Source organism: Mobula birostris, chromosome 14 (genome assembly GCF_030028105.1).
Source record: "Mobula birostris isolate sMobBir1 chromosome 14, sMobBir1.hap1, whole genome shotgun sequence".
NCBI classification, from domain to species: domain Eukaryota; kingdom Metazoa; phylum Chordata; class Chondrichthyes; order Myliobatiformes; family Myliobatidae; genus Mobula; species Mobula birostris.
In genome coordinates this window covers 13,785,553-13,805,236 of record NC_092383.1, presented here as the reverse complement: position 1 = coordinate 13,805,236, position 19,684 = coordinate 13,785,553, and the positions used below count along the sequence as shown (strand labels likewise).

Genomic DNA, 19,684 nt, shown 5'->3' with positions numbered 1-19,684 from the left:
GTTTACATACACCTTAGCCAAATATTCCCTGTCTTAGGTCAGTTAGAATCACTATTTTATTTTAAGAATGTAAAATGTCAGAATAATAGTAGAAAAAATGATTTATTTCAGCTTTTATTTCTTTCATCACTTTCCCAGTGGGTCAGAAGTTTACATACAATTTTTTAGTATTTGGTAGCATTGCCTTTAAATTGTTTAACTTGGGTCAAACGTTTTGGGTAGCCTTCCACAAGCTCCTCACAATAAGTTGCTGGAATTTTGTTCCATTCCCCCAGACAGAACTGCTGTAACTGAGTCAGGTTTGTAGGCCTCCTTGCTCGCACATGCTTTTTCAGTTCTTCCCACAAATTTTCTATCAGATTGAGGTCAGGGCTTTGTGATGGCCACTCCAATACCTTGACTTTGTTGTCCTTAAGCAATTTTGCCACAACTTTGGAGGTATGCTTGGGGTCATTGTCCCTTTGGAAGACCCATTTACGACCAAGCTTTAACTTCCTGGCTGATGTCTTGAGATGTTGCTTCAATATATCCACATAATTTTCCTTCCTCATGGTGCCATCTATTTTGTGAAGTGCACCAGTCCCTCCTGCAGCAAAACACCCCCACATGATGTTGCCACCCCCCCATGCTTCACAGTTGGGATGGTATTCTTCAGCTTGCAAGCCTCACCCTTTTTCCTCCAAATGTAACGATGGTCATTATGGCCAAACAGTCCAATTTTTGTTTCATCAGACCAGAGGACATTTCTCCAAAAAGTAAAATCTTTGTCCCCATGTGCACTTGCAAACTGTAGTCTGGCTTTTTTATGGTGGTTTTGGAGCACAGGCTTCTTCCTTGCTGAGCAGCTTTTCAGGTTATGTTGATATAGGACTCGTTTTACTGTGGATATAGATACTTGTCTACTTGTTTTCTCTAGCATCTTCACAAGGTCCTTTGCTGTTGTTCTGGGATTGATTTGCACTTTTTGCGCCAAAGTACATTCATCTCTAGGAGATAGAATGCATCTCCTTCCTGAGCGGCATGACGGTCACGTGGTCCCATGGTGTTTATACTTGTGTACTATTGTTTGTACAGATGAATGTGGTACCTTCAGGCATTTGGAAATTGCTCCCAAGGATGAACCAGACTTGACATAATTTTCTGACCTCAATCCGATAGAAGATTTGTGGGCAGAACTGAAAAAGCGTGTGTGAGCAAGGAGGCCTACAAACCTGACTCAGTTACAGCAGTTCTGTCTGGCCGAATGGAACAAAATTCCAGCAACTTATTGTGAGAAGCTTGTGGAAGGCTACCCAAAATGTTTGACCCAAGTTAAACAATTTAAAGGCAATGCTACCAAATACTAACAAACTACTAACAAACTTCTGACCCACTGGGAAAGTGATGAAAGAAATAAAAGCTGAAATAAATCATTCTCTCTACTATTATTTTCTGACATTTCACATTCTTTAAAATAAAGTAGTGATCCTAAATGACCTAAGACAGGGAATGTTTTCTATGATTAAATGTCAGGAATTATGAAAGACTGAGTTTAAATGTATTTGGCTAAGGTATATGTAAACTTCTGACTTCAGCTGTATATATCAAGAGTAAATTCCAAATAATTGGCACAGCTGTTTTTTTGGGACAACTCTTAAAGAACAAAAACTAATGGATAAAATAGCAGGGATTCCCTTTGTTTATTTGGGACACAATGCCACTTAACTGGGACAGAAGACTGTTGTCGAACAGTTTCTAAATAGTGTCATTGGTGTGCATTTGTGTGGCCGTTAAGGCACTACAGTGGGCTTAGACAGAACAATCAATTGCATGTGTTTGTGTTCAAAAAGCAGGGATTTTTATCACTGAGAAGTAAGCAGTAAAGCAATTCAGAACTATTTTGCTCACTGCAATTCAAACATTCAGGCTTGGAGAAGCCAAAAACAGTGGGGAGTGAAATGAAGCAATTTCACTACCTCAACAAGTTAGGAACTACAAAGAATTTGCAGGTATCAACAATCATCTTGAATGTTACAATGAAAATGAATATTGTATGAAAATAGTCCATTATCTGCACTAGGTGCCTGCGATAATTTTTATTTACAGTCAATCAAAAGAGCATGGCAGTGTTCCCAGGATGTTCCTCCATCAACAGCTATAAGAACCAATAGACAATTTAATAGTACTATAGCAATAGTAGTATTCTAATTTGTTCTGTATTTCGTTTAAGTACATAATTTGTTGCTCAGTTGAATGGTAGTTCAACTTTTTTTTAGCTTTTTTTTAAATTTTATTTTTATTTGGATAAGGAATTCACAAATATCATGTACTTTTTTCACACATATACCCTTTTCCTTTTTTTATATGTATAAAACTACAATTATTTATACATTCTTAAGTACACATTGAGATGATATAAAAGGAAAATAAACATTTAAATAGATAATTATGTACTGTGGTAAATCTAACCTATTAGGCTAAGTAATGGAATTAGTTGTTAAGAAAAATGGTAATAATAGTTTCCATATAACCTTTCTGGACCATTTCCACTGGTCCAAAATGTTGTATATAAGCCTATGTATCAACCATTGTAGGTGTTTATATCCTAATTTGTTCATGCTTGCTCCTGCCCGCAGACATAATTATCCAATCCCTATGTACTTATTTACTTAGTTTTTTCATTTTTTTATCCCTTTCCCAAATCTTTCCCTTTACTTGTGTTAATTCTCTATTTCCCAAAAGAAAACAAAAAAAAAAAACATTTAGACTAGGGGTGCTTACGTTAGCAATATTACTGTGTTGATGAGACAAGCAGTATAAATCATTAGGAGAGTCATCTAAAGTCTGCTCGCATTGGGGTTATATATTCAATCCATTTATTCCAGATTTGATAAAATTCTTCTTTTTGAGTTCTCAGGGAGTAAGTCAACTTTTCCATTTTAAATATTTCCAAGATAATTTCGTACCAATCTTCTAATGTAGGTGGTATTAGATTTAGCCATTTTCTAGTGATTGATTTCTTACTTGCCGCTAAGAGGGCCTGCAGCAACTTTATATCTTCCTTCTGTTCAAGAAACAATACATGCCCCAAATAGAGCATCTCAAAGTTCAGAGGTATCTGGGACCTAAGTACCTTAACTAATGTTCTATGAATACCTTCCCAAAATAGACTTAATTTAGGGCAATCCCAAAAAATATGAAAATGATTTGCCTCCTTGGAGCCGCACCTTCTCCAACACATCACATTTGTATCTTTATATTTTTCCTGATATGGTGTCTTGAAGTATCTTATAATGTTCTTCCAACAATGTTCTCTCCAAGTCAAAGAATTAGTCGAGGACCATTGAAAGCTGCAGATTTTCTCCCAAGCCTCCACTGAAAGTACCAACCCCGCTTCTTTCTCCCACTTCTCTTTAATATACAGTGTATTTACATCTTTAGCATGGGAGAGTGCATTATATAATCGAGAAACTGATTTACTAGGTATTGAACTGCAAGCCGAATTCAGAATCTTGAAAAATTCTAATTCTACTGTTGATAGGTCTGTATATCTACAACTCTGGTTAACATAGTTTCGTACTTGAAGGTACCTAAAAAAGTCATTATGTTCTAGGCCATGTTTGTCCTGCAGGATTTGGAAACTTTGTAATACTCTTTTATCTATAAATGAGAGGTAGGTTGTAAGACCTTTCTTTATCCATAGCTCAAATCTTTTATCTCCTCTGTTGGGAAGGAATTCGGTTTCATATGCGCACCATCTAAAGGAGTTTTAACATGTTATTAATTCCACATGAATTAACCACCTTCTGCCATACTTTTAATGTAAGATTTATCCAAGTGTTTTTAAATTTTTCCATCTGGGCCATCAATCCTTTGTCAGCTACTGAGGCCTGAAGAGGAAAACTGTCAACTAATCCAAATTCTATTTCCTTCCATCTAGCCTTATATTCCCTATTACACCAATATAACAGAGGGGTTATCTGTGAGGCATAAAAATAATTTCTCAGGCAAGGAAGAACCATACCTCCTCCTTCCTTCCCTAACTGTAAGGTGTTATATCGAATTCTAGGTTTCTTTCCTTGCCAAATGAAGCAGGAAATCCATTTGTCCCATTCCCTGAATTGATTATCATCCACCTCCACCGGTAAAGTATGGAAAAGATACAATAACCGAGGAAGAATATTCATTTTTATAGTATTTATCCTTGAATTTAAACTTAAAAAGGGGATAAGATTCCATCTATGCATATTTGCTTTTATCTCTGAGATTAATGGCCCATAATTTACCTGTGACAGTGTTGAAAGATCCTTCCGCAGGGTTATTTCTAAATATTTTAATGATTTAGCTTCCCACTTAAGATCATATGTATCCTGCAATTTTTTGGATGGTGTACAATTTAGGGACATAACCTGCGTTCCCTTTACATTATTTTATAACCTGTTATTTTCCCAAAGTCATCCAACAGTGTAAACAATCCTATAAATGATTTTTCTGGTTCACTCAGATAGACCAAAACATCATCTGCGAATAACGCCACTTTCTGTTCAATCCCTGCCACCTTGATACCTTTTACGATCTCGCTCTGTCTTATTAGTTGGGCAAGCGGTTCAATATATAGCGCAAAAAGGAGAGGAGAAATTGGGCATCCCTGTCTAGTGCCTCTCTCTAAGATGAAGGAGTCAGAGGGGTCCCCATTTATCTTAATTCGGGCTGTAGGGCTGTCATATAGGGTCTGAATTACTTTAATAAACTTTTCTTGAAAGCCGAATCTTCCTAACACTCTGTATAGGAATGCCCAACTAACAGAGTCAAAAGCTTTCTCAGCGTCCAATCCTACTAGCATTGTCTCTGTCTCGTTCTTATTAACCTGTTCTAATATGTGCAGAGTTCTCCTTATGTTGTCCTGTGTTTGTCTTTGTTGAATAAATCCAGTCTGGTCTAAATGGATTAGGTCAGGTAAAAGCTTTTCCAATCTGCGCGCTCATATAGATGTAAATAGTTTGTAATCTAAATTAAGAACACTAATTGGCCGATAATTGCCACATTCTAGTTTATCTTTACCCTCTTTAGGAATAACTGAAATAATCGTTTCTCTCCAGGAAGGTGGAGTTTCTCCTCTCTGCAAGATCCATTTAAAGGTGTTAAGTAGTAATGGGGCTAACTGTGTCTTCAGGGACTTGTACCACTCTGAGGTAAACCCATCAGAACCCGGGGACTTTCCAGCCTTTAACCTGGAGATGGCCACGTTCAGTTCTTTGACAGTTACTGGTTCTAATAAACTTTCATTTTGTAAACCTGTAAGTTTAGGTAGATCTAAAAAATTCAATACACTGTCTATATAGGGCTCATTGGGGGCCCGGGGTTGGGAGTACAGCTCTCGATAATATGTTTCAAAACTCTCTTGAATTTTCCCTATTGTACTCTCCACAAGCTTTGTCTTTGGATTCTTTATTTTATGAATTGTATTGTCTGCTTGTTGTTTTCGTAATTTATATGCTAATAATCTAGCTGATTTACCTCCTACTTCATAATTCTTTTGTCTCAGGTAAAGAAGATTTCTTTGAGTTTCCAACATATAAATATCGTCAATTTCACTTTGCAATTTCCTAATTTCCTGTTTTCGATTTGAATTACTTTTGTTGCTATCTACAACTTGAAGTTGTTTTAATTTTCCTTGAAGGTCTGCTAATTTTTGTGCATTGATTTTTTTCGTGTGAGTGGTAATGGAAATAATTTTCCCTCTCAGTACAGCTTTCAATGTATCCCATAAGATCACTGGTGATGTTTCTCCCGTGTCATTAAGGTCTAGATATTCTTTGATTTCTCCCCTTAATCTCTCCATTACTTTTGGGTTATTGAGTATATGTGAGTTTAGCCTCCATAGTGTTTTCCTCATTTTCCTTTCCAGGATTAGAGACATAGAGACTGGGCTATGATCCGACAGATCAATTGTTGCAATATTACAGTTTTTTATCCTGAGTCTATCTGTATTAAAGATAAAGAAATAGTCTATCCTTGAATAGGCTGAATGAGGGAAAGAGTAATATGTATAATCTTTACTAGTAGGGTGTAATTCCCTCCAGACATCTATAATTCCCAACTCCTCCATCAATGAATTCACTTTCCGAGTCAGAAGTTTATTCTGAGTAACTATTCTTGAAGAATCTAATATAGGATTTAATCTAATATTAAAATCCCCTCCACAAATTACTACCCCTTGAGAACTGACCATTAGGTCAAAAATGTGTCTATAAAATGACCATTCACAACCTGGAGGAGCATAAACATTCAGCAATGTTATTTCTGTACCTTCTATTCTTCCTGTGATTTTTACGAACCATCCTTCTTTGTCTCTAGTCTCTGAAATATGTTCATAATTAAGAGTACTTGATATTAAAGTAGCTACCCCTCTTTTGTGACTCAATTTATATGATGAATAAAATACATGCTTAAAGCCCATTCTTTTTAATTTTCCATGTTCAGATTGGCTCATATGTGTTTCCTGAAGGAAAGCTATTTGTGCCCTCTCTTTTTTCAATTTAGACATAATCTTATTTCTTTTAATTGGATTCAAAACCCCATTAACATTATAGGAAATTATTTTTACCAATTCAGTTTGCATTTTTCTCTAGTAGAAAAAAAACACTCTCCTTTTCTAACCAAACAGTAAGCAATCCCTTCTCAACAGTAAACCAAGACATATAACCACACCCTAGACATTTTTGAACGTGCAACATTTGAAAATTTTTCCCGACTTCCCACAGTGAGGCCTGAGCACCGACCCGCCTCAGTTCAGAGGGATAACCTCTATCTTCACCCTGTGTTAGAGGGCCCTCAGCAGTTTGAATAATCATAGAGAATTTTCTCCTATTTATGTCTCGACCATATTGCTATCATTCAAGTTATTCCGTCTAGTTTATTTTCAGTTACCAGTTTTCATTTTACCTTTAAGTCCGATTTACTCTTTTCAGTCATTTCTCTTAATTAATCTGTGTTCTCTGTACATTCGCGTCTGAATATTTGCAGCTTTTCCTTGTAGTTTGACACTCTGGTTCGTGAGGAGCGTCCTCGCCACACTAACTGCCACGACTTCTGCCGAATCCTCTCCAGTAGCGACTCTGGTTGGGTGATAATTTTAATAGGTAGTCCCCGGTCCGCCAGGTCCAATGTTGCTTCCTCCACCATAGCGTAAGTTTTTGTCCCTTCGTCGTAAAAGACTCTCAGCCGAGCTGGATACAGGGTCTGGAATCTGATGTTGTTTTCCTTCAGGACTCTCCGTGTTTCCGTATATTCATTCCGTCTGGCAAGAATCCCCAGTGCGTAGTCGTGGTCTAAACTGATTTTACAGTTGTTCCACATGAAACCTTTCTTTTGCCATGCCCTTTTAAGCACCTCTTCCTTCGTTCTGTAACTGAGAAATCTGACCAGAATCGATCTGGGCTAGGCGCCTGCTGGAGGCTGTGGTGCCAACGCGCGGTGAGCTCTTTCTATCTGTAGGTCTTTTGCGGCCGGTATAACAAGGTTCTCTCTAAGTAGCTTCTCCACGAAGGGAATCATCAATCCGGGTTTACCTTCAGTTCCTTCGGGAACTCTGTAAATCCTCACATTTTCCCTTCTCCAGCGGCCTTCTTGATCTATTAGTTTCCACTGGAGCTGGTCTTGCAGCTTCAGCATTTCTGCTATCACCTCCTCTGCGTTTTGTAGCTTCTCTTCAATTCCAACAATCCTCGTTTCGGCTTCATCTATCCGCGAGTTAGTTTTTACTATTTCTCCTTTAATATCTTCCAGCTGTTTGCTGTTATCTTGTCGGAACTCGCGAATCTCTCCGAGAATCAAGGATAGAGTCACCGGTTCCCCCTCATTATCTCTGTCCTGGTTTGCCGTGGGGGAGCTAGGCCCGTCGCCTTGCTGCGTCTCTTTATGTTTATCAGCCTTCAGAGCGGACTTTTTAATCTTGTTCTGAGACATTATCCTTGCCCCTTTTATTAATATAGTTATGCAATATTAAGTATTTGTCTAAATTCGATTATGGGGCAGTTTACCTTCTTTTTTGTCGAGAGACCTTTTCCTTACGCCGCCATTCCCTTGATGACCCGGAAGTCCTCAAGCTTTTTATAGTTTTTTAACTACTTTCAGGAAACTTTGGCTAATTGGGGCAGACACCTAACTGGGCCGAAACGTAGTGGTCCCAATGTGTCCCAATTAACCAGAATCCTCTGTATATGTATATAAATACACTCCATACATACATGTTATTTAAAATCTAAGCCAAAGAAGCATGCAATCCCCTTCCGTTCAGGAGAAGTAAATTTTCTGGGGATAGGTTGGTGTTTAGAGTTAATAAACACGAGAAAATTCTGCAGAAGCTGGAAATCTAAAGAAACACACACAAAATGCTGGAAGAACTCAACAGGTCAGGCAGCATCTATGGAAAAGATTTTAAAGTTAAAACTAAATTTTATAAATCAAATGATGTTTTGAGGCAAAACCAAAGTGCTGGTTTACATTCTGTGACATGACCCTTACTATTACAGGCAGAAGTTCCCACTTACTTCAATTATACCACTGTCCAAGAAGAATAGTGTGAGCTGCCTTAATTACTATCGTCCGGTAACACTCACATCGACAGTGATGAAATGCTTTGAGAGGCTGGTCATGACTAGACTGAACTCCTGCCTCAGAAAGGACCTGGACCCATTGCAATTTGCCTACTGCCACAATAGGTCTCCAGCAGACGCAATCTCAATGGCTCTCCACATGGATTTAGACCACTTGGACAACACAAACACCTACGTCAGGATGCTGGACATTGACTATAGCTCAGCATTTAATACCATCATTCCCACAATCCTGATTGAGAAGTTGCAGAACCTGGCCCTCTGTACTTCCCTCTGCAATTGGATCCTTGACTTCCTCACTGGAAGACCACAATCTGTGCGGAATGGTGATAACATATCCTCCTCGCTGACAATCAACACTGGTGCACCTCAGGGGTGTGTGCTTAGCTCACTGTTCTATTCTCCATATACACATGACTGTGTGGCTAGGCAAAGCTCAAATACCATCTATAACTTTGCTGACGATACAATTATTGTTGGTAGAATCTCAGGTGGTGACAAGAGGGCATACAGGAGTGAGATATGCCAACTAGTGGAGTGGTGCCACAGCAACAACCTAGCACTCAACTTCAGTAAGACGAAAGAGCTGATTGTGGACTTCAGGAAAGATAAGATGAAGGAACACATACCAATCCTCATAGAGGGATCAGGAGTGGAGAGAGTGAGCAGCTTCAAGTTCCTGGGTGTCAGTATCTCTGAGGATCTAACCTGGTCCCAAAATATCGATGTAGTTATAAAGGAGGCAAGACAGCAGCTATACTTTATTAGGAGTTTGCAGAGATTTGGCATGTCAACAAATACACTCAAAAACTTCTATAGTTGTACCATGGAGAGCATTCTGACGGGCTGCATCACTGTCCGGTATGGAAGGGTTACTGCACAGGACCAAAGGAAGCTGCAGCAGGTTGTAAATCTAGTCAGTTCCATCTTGTGTACTAGCCTACAAAGTACCCAGGACATTTTCAGGGAGCGGTGTCTCAGAAAGGCAGCGTCCATTATTAAGTACCTCCAGCACCCAGGGCTGCCCTTTTCTCACTTTTATCATCAGGTAGGAGGTACAGAAGCCTGAAGGCACACAGTCAGCGATTCAGGAACAGCTTCTTCCCCTCTGCCATCCAATTCCAAAAGAAACATTGAATCTTTGGACACTACCTCACTTTTTAAAAAAATATACAGTATTTCTGTTTTTGCACTTTCTAAAATCTATTCAATATACATAATTGATTTACTTGTTTATTTATTATTGTTATTTTTTTCTCTCTCTTCTAGATTATGTATTGCACTGAACTGCTGCTGCTAAATTACCAGATTTCACATCATGTGCCGGTGATAATAAACCTGATTCTGGCTTCTGTATTTAACTACCAAATATAAGTGAGCAGACGATAAAAGTTAGCACCAATTGTATACTAACGAGAGGAACAAGCAGCTTTCCTTGTGATACTGATCATTCTGTAACACAATGTACATATCTTGTAAATAACGAAAACCCATTCACCTTGTACAATGAAAGAAAAACATTTTCAACACCATTTAATTAAAGGGATTAGTGTTCCAAAGCTGCAGAGCAGTTATTCAAACACTAGAGGTCTCATGCAGTGTACTAGGAACATAAGATCCGAAATGTTGAAAAAGATCATTTTGGGATTGTTTAGGCTCAAATTTTATAGAGGAACTCTGCCAAAGGGAAATGTTCCAATCTTGACAAAAACTTAGTGCATGTTTCACTAGAAATGCTATAAACTTACTCATATTACTGGATTTTACAAACCCAGAGAACTTCAACAAAACGCAAGCACGAGGAAATCTGCAGATGCTGAAATTTCAAGCAACACACATAAAGTTGTTGGTGAACGCAGCAGGCCAGGCAGCATCTCTAGGAAGAGGTACAGTCAACGTTTCAGGCCGAGACCTCTTCCTAGAGATGCTGCCTGGCCTGCTGCGTTCACCAGCAACTTTTATGTGTGGAACTTCAACAAAAACTGGCATTTTAATACTAGAGAGGATAAAAGGAAATTCTACACAGAGAACTTCATCAGCCCTAAAGTACTAGGTTGATTCTCAGTTTATTCCTGTCAGTTGATTTCTAAGGACTTTTATCAGAAAGTTGCAGCTGTTACACATTATTTTGCAAAAACATCATAAAAACCTCCAAGACTCTTCATTTGCCTCTCAGGGCTACCTGGTAACCAGGCACTGAGTTATGAAAGATTACAAACCCTTTATTTCATCCTCTGTAATATGATGCTTTGCTACACTCTTCACTTCTGAAAACACCACCTTCCAAAGATATATAATTTGCTACTGAATCTAGATTAAATCTTTGACACACTTTATTGTCCTGAATATAAGAACATAGAACAGTACAGCATAGGAACAGACACTTTGACCCACAAGGCTGTGCCAAACTAATTAAGCTGGTAACACCTATTGACACTAATCCCTTTTGCCTGCACATGACCCAAATGCCTCATTCTCTGCACGTTCACATGCCTAAGAGCATTTTAAAAACATATGTTATTTGCCTCCACCACCACTCCTAACACCACATTCCAGTCATCCAGTACTCTGTAAAAAAAAACTTGCCCCATGCACCTTCTTTGAACTTTCTCTTCTCATCTTAAATACTTCTCCTCTAATTTTAGATGTTTCGATGCTGGGTAAAAGATACTGGCTATCTTTCTATTCCTTCAAAAGGCCTCCGCTGCTAAATTTGGAAATTTGGAAATTTGAAAAACGATTTTTCAATATTGTGCAGGTATATTACAACCATTTTGTACAGAAAGATCTAAGAGCACTGAGTTGAACTAAATCTATTTTCTTTATTTATATAGGGAGAATAGGTAGGCGAGCAGCAAGTCTTTTTTATTGAATACAAGGAATAGAAATCATTGGATCCACTAGATTAGGCAAAATATTTTAAAATATTATATATTTTAACATCCTTTCAAAATGAACCAAAACAACAGTTTAAAGTTAATGTCTTGAAATCCATTTGAAAGGAAATTCAGGTCTCAGCTATGTACAAGACTGATGGGGGGAAAAAGAAACAATCTGAATCTCTACAACTAAATATTTGTAACGTTCAAATACATAGCAAAATTGAAAACATTAAGTTGGAACAAAATTCCTCCTAAACTGAACTCAAAACTGCAATCCCAAAGTGATGTTACAAAGCGTACTGTCTCCTTAGGCCCAAGTGAACATTTGTACAAAAATTAATTCAATGCATTCAAGGTCACAACTTTGAACTGTAAAATGCCCTACTAGTCTAGAAGATTCCCTTCGATCAATCTGCATAAAATCCATTTTTCCCAACACTTAGTCAACGTGATTCAACTAATCTGTATTCGCCTCTGTTTGCAGTAAGCATCTGAGTTATTCATCATAATATTGAAATTAAAAAAAAACAAATGGCTGATCATGTACCTCTTACTTCTTTCAGAAGTTAACGGGTACTTTCATTCTTTCCTTAAAAGGAAATACTTTGTTTTAAATGAGCATTCAACTGTGGTCCAGTTGCCTCTAAAGCAGCTTTTCATTTCACTTTTTATTAAACCTTTCATATAAAATTCCTAGCAAATTGAACTTGTGATTCCAAATTATTAGTTTGGGTCTCTAAACTATTAGTCTCATTATGTATCCACTAAACTGCCTTGCCATACATTCATAACCAAAGTTTCAATATTTTCCATCATCAAGGAAGTAAAGGCTGATTGTAGGGTGTAAGGGCTCCCCTGGGTTTTGCTCCCGCATACAAAGAACTATTCATGCCTGGCTTTAAATCAACGTCAATTTATTACTGAATAAAGGAGACCATCACAGAGAGATCAGATCCTGACCTTGTGCATTAACCTTGGTTACTATTTTTCCAAGTTCTTTTGCGTATGTGCATGAGAATTCATTACTTGTACTTACTTAGCTCCAGAACACTGAAGCCAACCCCAGCAACCAAGTATGTCTTGGTTGGGATTGAATACAAGAGGTAATTGGTTTTTAAGTACAGTCAACATTTTTTTGCACCTTGATAAGGAATACATACATTTATATCTTTGATTTTAATTCAACTCACCGTAGTGCACTGTAGCCTTGACACACACTGATACAGCAAAGAACCTTTTCCTGATTGGCTCGATTTTCTCCTAGAAATTTGCAAACTATGTTTCCACCAAGACTGAAACCCACAACCACCAGCTGGGTCTGAGGGAAGGTTTTCTTTATGTAGTTTACCATAGCGCCAAATTCCCACGTACAACCTACACACATATTAAAAAAAAAGATTAATTTTCAAAGCAATTGAAGATAAAAACAAATTTCAAACCATTTATTTGAAGACCTAAATCACCATTTTACTTCAGTTCTCACACAAACTGTGATCCAAATGCTCCAGTAATCTGACAAATTTAAAAATGCTAATTTAGAGTTAAAATGGTTCAAAATGACGAATATTTTAATGAATTCCAATGATTGTCAGAATGCAAATGCTGCTAATGTTTTAGAATTCATTTTCAAGGTTTTTAATTCAACTTAAGGCTGACTAATAAACCATATTACATGCACTTTCATTCTATCTTTCTGTATTATATTTAAGTTGGAAGATGTACCTAACAAATCCTAGGTTTGCAGACCAGACCATTTCCACAGTAATTTTGAACAAATATTTTTCTTTTATAAAAAGTCAATATATTCTGCAATTCTTTAATTTTGCCCAACTATACTAACAAAGGTAAGAATGGAATTCAGACAGACAGGTAGGCTGCAGATGGATACACCTCCAAATGCTGGGAGAGATATTAATGCGAAGGGATAAATGGACAAGGAAATCATGGAGGGAGAAATCCCAGAAAGCAGAGGGTGTGGAGGGGTGAAGATCTATTTGGTGGTAAGGTCCCGTCGAAGATGGCACAAGTTGCAGAGGATGATGTGTTGGATGCGGAACCTCACAGGGTAGTAAATGTGGACAAGAGGCTCTGTTCCTGTTAAGGCAGCAGAAAGATGGGGTGAGTGGGTAACCTATCCCTGCAAGCAGCAGAAAAGCTACACCTGCCCATTCACCTTCATACTCACCTCCATTTCGGGCTCCAAAAAGTCCGTCCAGGTGAGGCAATGCATCACCCGTGAATCTACTGGTGTTGTCTACTGTATCCACTGCTCTCAAATGGAGCCTCCTCTACACTGGTGAGACCTGACATAGATTGGAGGACTGCTTTGTCGAGCATCTCGACTTCATTCACAAAAAGCAGAATTTCCCATGGCCAACCATATCAATTCCTACACCCACTCCCATTCCGACATGTCAGTCCATGGCCTCCTCTTCTGCCACTATAACGTCATTCTCAGGTTGAAGGAGCAACACCTCATATTCTGTCTAGGTAGCCTCAAACTTGAGGGCATGAACATTGATTTCTCCAACTTCTAGTAATGCTTTCCCTCCCACCTCTCTTTTCTCTATTTCCCCATATCGGCCTCTGACCTCTTCTCCTCACCTCCCCTGGTGCTCCTCCTTCTCCAGTCCTTTGCTTTTTCCACTTATCACCTCCCAGCTTCTTAGTTCATCCCCCACCCTCCTGGCTTCACATATCACTTCTAACTTGTCCTCCTTTTCCCCCACCCATCTCTTATTCTGGAATCCTCCCCCTTCCTTTCCAGTCCTGATGAAGGGTCATAGCCCAAAATGTTGACTGTTTATTCATTTCCATGGATGCTCCCTGATCTGCTGAGTTCCTCCAGCATTTTATGTGCGTTACCCTCAAGTAACCAACTCCTTTATCGTGTTAATCTTGTCATGATAAAGGAATAGAAAATGAGTCAAGGTCCACAGAGCAGAACACCAAAGTAAGAGATGGATACAGCTATATGGCCTGTGGACACAAGGATGTCCTTTTAGAACAGAGATGCGGAGGAATTTCTTCAGCCAGATGGTGGTGAATCTGTGGAAATTCATAGCCAGACATTCAAAGAGGGCAGTATATTGGGTATATTTAAAACAGAGGCTGATAGGTTCTTGATTAGTAAGGGTTTCAAAGGTTATGGGAGAAGGCTGAAGAATTAGGTCAAGAAAGATAATAAATCAGCTATGATGGAATGGTGTAGCGGACTTGGGCCAAGTAGCCAGACTCTGGTCTTACGTTTTATTATGTTGTAAATGCCAAAAACATCAGCTGAAATTTGTAAAACCAAGTTGGAAGGAAGCATTTAGCAGGCAAAGAGATCTCAAGTTTTGAGTTTCTACAAAACGGTAGAATTAGAGGTGGCAGTATTAGCTTGATTTTAAAACTCAGTGAATATGCAACTGAAAAGGAACAAGTGAAGAAAATTTCTGTTCATTTTATTAGTGTGATTAAACCAATAAAATAAGGAAATTTTATGATATAAATTTTATTGTATAAATTATCAAGCATTAATCTTAGAAGGAATCAACCAAGAAAATTTAACATTGCCTTTTCTCTTCCAACTCCCATAGCAATAGAAGGCAATTCTTGGCAATGACAGTGGAAGAATCATGTCTGCATAGAAAAAGAAGATTAAAAAAAAAGAGCATTCACGCGCAAGAAACTTTGGGACTTCATCAGATCTCAGAAGGTACGAGAATGGATACAGAAGAAGTGCAATAACATATCTGGGTTATTTCTTTCCACCTCTTATAACCAAACTGAGTTTATAGGTTGTTCAGTTTCTCAATTGATTGCCATCTTCCTGCAATACGTCAAAATAGCCTTGAGAAGAGTGCTAGTCAGTCACAGTACCAGAACAGCTATGTCAAACCTAATGCATCGAAAAATTCACAAAATAATCTCATGTTCTGAATTTGTAATAAAACAAAAGGGTTTTCATGGCAAAATAAATTTATAAAGTTTACTGGTTTTCCAAATAGCTACCTTTCTTAAAAAAAAATAAAAACAGCTGGACATCTCCTTGGTACAATCCTTTACAACTGTTAAGACTGATTTAAAGAGAATTAAATGAAATGAAGTTTTGCTTAACTAATAGCAATAAATTTTTAATTATATGTATACTCTTCTAGCACATGCATGGGAAATGTATTTGTAAAGAATGAAAGCTGTATCATCCAAATGAAGAATTAATTACAGGGGATCAGCCATGACCTGACTGAACAACAGATATAGCTTTTAAAACAAAATGACCTGTCTCTGCTTTTGCTCTGTGCTTTTATTTATGGGATGTAACCATCAATAGTGGAAAAGCCTTTTCATTTGCATTTGGTTGATTCAGTCTGGTCAAAATATGAGCAAGTTATCAAAATGTTATTTTAATAAAAGACAGAAAAAGAGTACAACCTAATGCCAAAAGACAAAAGCAACTCAAGGTATTTTCTGCAATTCAAAAAAGGAAGTGGAAATAAATTATGCTTCAGCATAAGAGACAGAACATTGCTCTTTGATTACACATCCAAACTAAAGTTTTGAGATGTGCTCATAGCGTATAGTTATTAATACTAAAATTTTCCAAATGTAAGTGAAACATAATCTTAGTGATCTTTCAATTATTCCAAAATTATATACTTAGATTATTAAATGTAATTATGAGGGACAATGAACTAAAACAAATGATACGCCGAAACTTGAATGATTAATGAATCTTAATCATTTAACTGATGTTGAAAACTCCATTCAAACTGAAATTCAAACAGATGTGAAACGATAGATTTTTAATTGATGAGCTGTGGAAACACTATAATCAGTTGGCACCAGCATCTGAAAATAGCAACATCCATGAAGCACATCTGATTCAATATTTCTGGAATATCCACAGGTGTGAACATGTTTTCTCACTACTCAACCATGGGTGAAATTCAGGTAAAAGTTTATTAGAAAAGGGCTTTAGGCCTTCCTAATTATCTAGTTCCCATATAAAAACATCCCTTGTTTTAATTTAGACCTGCATTCAGGCAGCCTGGATCAAATAGTAGATAACATTTAATGGTCATGACATACCGAACTTCACACAAAAGTACTATCTACCTGAACATGTATTATTACAGCCTTTGGCAATTCTAATCAACAGAATCACAAAAGAGATTCAACACAAAAGCAGAACTTTGAAGTAAAGCGGTGACAGTAACTCATACATGAGAAAATCTGCAGAAGCTGGAAATACAAAGCAAAACACATGAAGTGTTTGAGGAATTCAGCAAGTCAGACAGCATCTATGGAAAAGAGTAAACAGTTGACCTAAAGAATTCTGAAGAAGGCTCTTGGCCTGAAACGTCTACTATTTACTCTTTTCCATAGATGCTGCCTTTCCTGCTAAATTCCTACAGTAGCTCATACCAACAGAAACAAATTACGACGTTAATCCAGATCTAAAACAGGAAAAATGCAGCTAGGGAACCTAGGGTCATAATGCTGGACACCAGCAAGATTGATGAAGTAGTAAGCAGGCACGTTATACTGCTCAAATGTCATAGAATTTTGAAGTACATGAAATTATTTGCTCAAAGCATCTATGCCAATACTTTGCAAAAGCAACCCAAATTAGCAAATTCTTCACTTTAAAACTTCTTTAGTGTCTTGATGACATGTGCATACTTGCCCCTTACCTTCCAGTACTCCAAGTTTTTAATCACTCTTACAGGCATTCAATGGCTCCAGCATTTTCTGTTTATATTTTTTAGGGTATTGCCTGTATAATTTTGCCTCTTTGACTACTTCATTGCAGTGAAAATACAGTAAAATGCTAATGATCCTGTAGTCAGAATTTTGATGCTGCCAGAATGGCACATTCTACTGACAATTGGATGTTATACACATTATCGTCTCAACACATTTTAAGCTCATTTTTTAAAGATGTTACATGATATTATGAACCTTCTAGTAAACCCAGCAAATTTAAAGGATATGGGGAAACACGGGCCTCAGTGAGTTTCTGGGGAACACATTGAGCCATCAGTATATCATATAAACTTCCAAATTACACAGATCATTGGAAGTTCTCTCTGGTCCCAGTGTCTCAAGTGTCTCAAATGATTTTTGTTTGCGCTTTCATTCTGATAAATATATACTCCCAACAATTTCATTGTACTTTTTATAGCTGATCTAGAAAGCACAGTGGATGTGGCCTTGTGTGTTTAAATTTAGCACTCTTGTACCTATAGATGATTGTCCAAACTCAGGCTAATAGGTCAGGTGTATCTACTTGCATTTGCAGATATTATGCCCAATCGCTAGATTTCTTTGAATCTATACTCTTTAAACACATCATAATTGCATTTTCCTAAAGTCACTAACAGTCTGCTGTCTGATTTTACAAACTCTGTTTTCACATCCCTGTAAATTGTACAAGAAAGGAAAGACAGAGACATTCTTAAGAGTCAGAATAAACTGCTACGTTAACTATTAACTTCAACGAGAGTACAAGGACAGCAAAATAAGTCTTGGAGCAACACTCAAGAAGTTAGACAAAAACACAGCCTCAATATACTGTTCAGCAAGGTGCAAAAAAAATCCCTTCTTTTGTGTGTCTTCAAGTCTACACCAAGCTAAATTCCTGAAGATATTTTCATATTAAAAGAGATGTGAAAAGCAGTACCCAACTCTCCAACTCATCAACAATATTTAACTGTGAAGTTGAGAATCCCAGGAAATCTAATATTAAGACAGAGCTACATTTCTGTAGTGAGCTATCATCACAAACTGAGGTGAAAGTGAAATTAAATTCATAATCATCTCCAAACAAGAAAATGTAATAAATTACACACAGTGGCCACTTTATTATACACCTCCAGTACCTAATAAAGTGACCACTGAGCGTATATTTGTGGTCTTCTGAACCACGTCATGGGGATGTGTTGTGCATTCAGAGATGCTCTTCTGCACACCAATATTGTAATTCGTGATTATTTGAGTTACTGTCGCCTTCCTGTCAGCTTGAATTAGTCCAGTTATTTTTCTCTGACCTCTCTCATTAACAAGGCATTTTCGCCCATAGAACTGCCATCACTGGACGTTTATAGAGACTGTTGTGTGTGAAAATCCCAGGAGATCAGCAGTTTCTGAAACTGTCAACCACCCAATCTGGCACCAACTGGTCAAAGTCACATTCATTCCCTATTCTGATGTTTGTTTGAAGAACAACTGAACCACTTGACACACTGAGTTGCTGCCACATGATTGGCTGATTAGATGTTTAATTTAATGAGCAAGTGTACAGGGGTACCTAATACAGTGGCCACTGATTAGATATTTGCATTAACGAGCAAGTGAACAGGGAAACCTAATAAAGTGGAACTGAGTGTATACACCTCCATGAAGCATCACGCACTTGCGAATAATAAATTAACTCTCAGAGAGGTTTTTCTTTTTTGATTTATACAGAGCTCATGCCACTACCAAAGAACTCTCTTGACCATACAAATTATGTTCTAATTTATTACAACTTCAGTAGACATAGCTGTAAATTCTAGCAGCTACTTGAGATATGGAAAATTGTGTATAAAATTTCAAGTAACATAGATTCTTAGAAGGAAAAGGTTAGGTTGAAAGATTACTTTAAAGGAATATGAGCTGCTTTGCTTTATTAGTTGCCACAAAAAAAGAGTAGAAACTTTATTGCAGGAGTGTGCACTGTACTTGCTAGACCACAACTCGAGAACTACATACAACTGCGGTCACATTACAGAAACGCAGAGAAGAATTATGAGGATGATACAAGCACTGGAAAGTTTGAGCTAAGAAAGATAAATAGTGCTGGTGCTTTTTTCTATAAAACAAAGGCACCTGAAGGGCAGATTTGACTGAAGTGTATAAAGGAGCCTAAATACAGTAAATACAAAGGACCAGTTTCTCATAGAGATGCCAAAAGCAGAAGAAATGCGGTGGGGGGGGGGGTGGAAAACAGATTTAAGATCATCTTTAAATATAACAGATAAGAATAAAGCAACATTTTTCATCCAACAATCTGGAACTCATTACCAGCAAGTTAGTTTTTTGAATGTGCATTTGCTGAGGCCTGACCTGCAGGGTGATTGACCCCGTGACAGAGGTGAAATTAGGTTGGTAGTTTTTTTGATTTGCATGGATATGGATCAAAAACTGAAACCTAGAAGAGTACACACACGAACTGATCCT

At 37.7% G+C, this 19,684-nt stretch overlaps 1 protein-coding gene across 2 annotated transcripts in view; it reads right to left on the bottom strand.

The window, feature by feature from the left end:
• LOC140209707 (monoacylglycerol lipase ABHD2-like) overlaps positions 1 to 19,684 on the bottom strand; it is a 91,415-nt gene that overhangs the window by 29,567 nt on the left and 42,164 nt on the right. For both annotated transcript variants that reach the window (XM_072278118.1, XM_072278117.1), the window contains exon 6: positions 12,670 to 12,853. In XM_072278118.1, the coding sequence (XP_072134219.1) occupies positions 12,670 to 12,853 (184 nt within the window). The remainder of the gene's footprint in view (positions 1 to 12,669; positions 12,854 to 19,684) is intronic.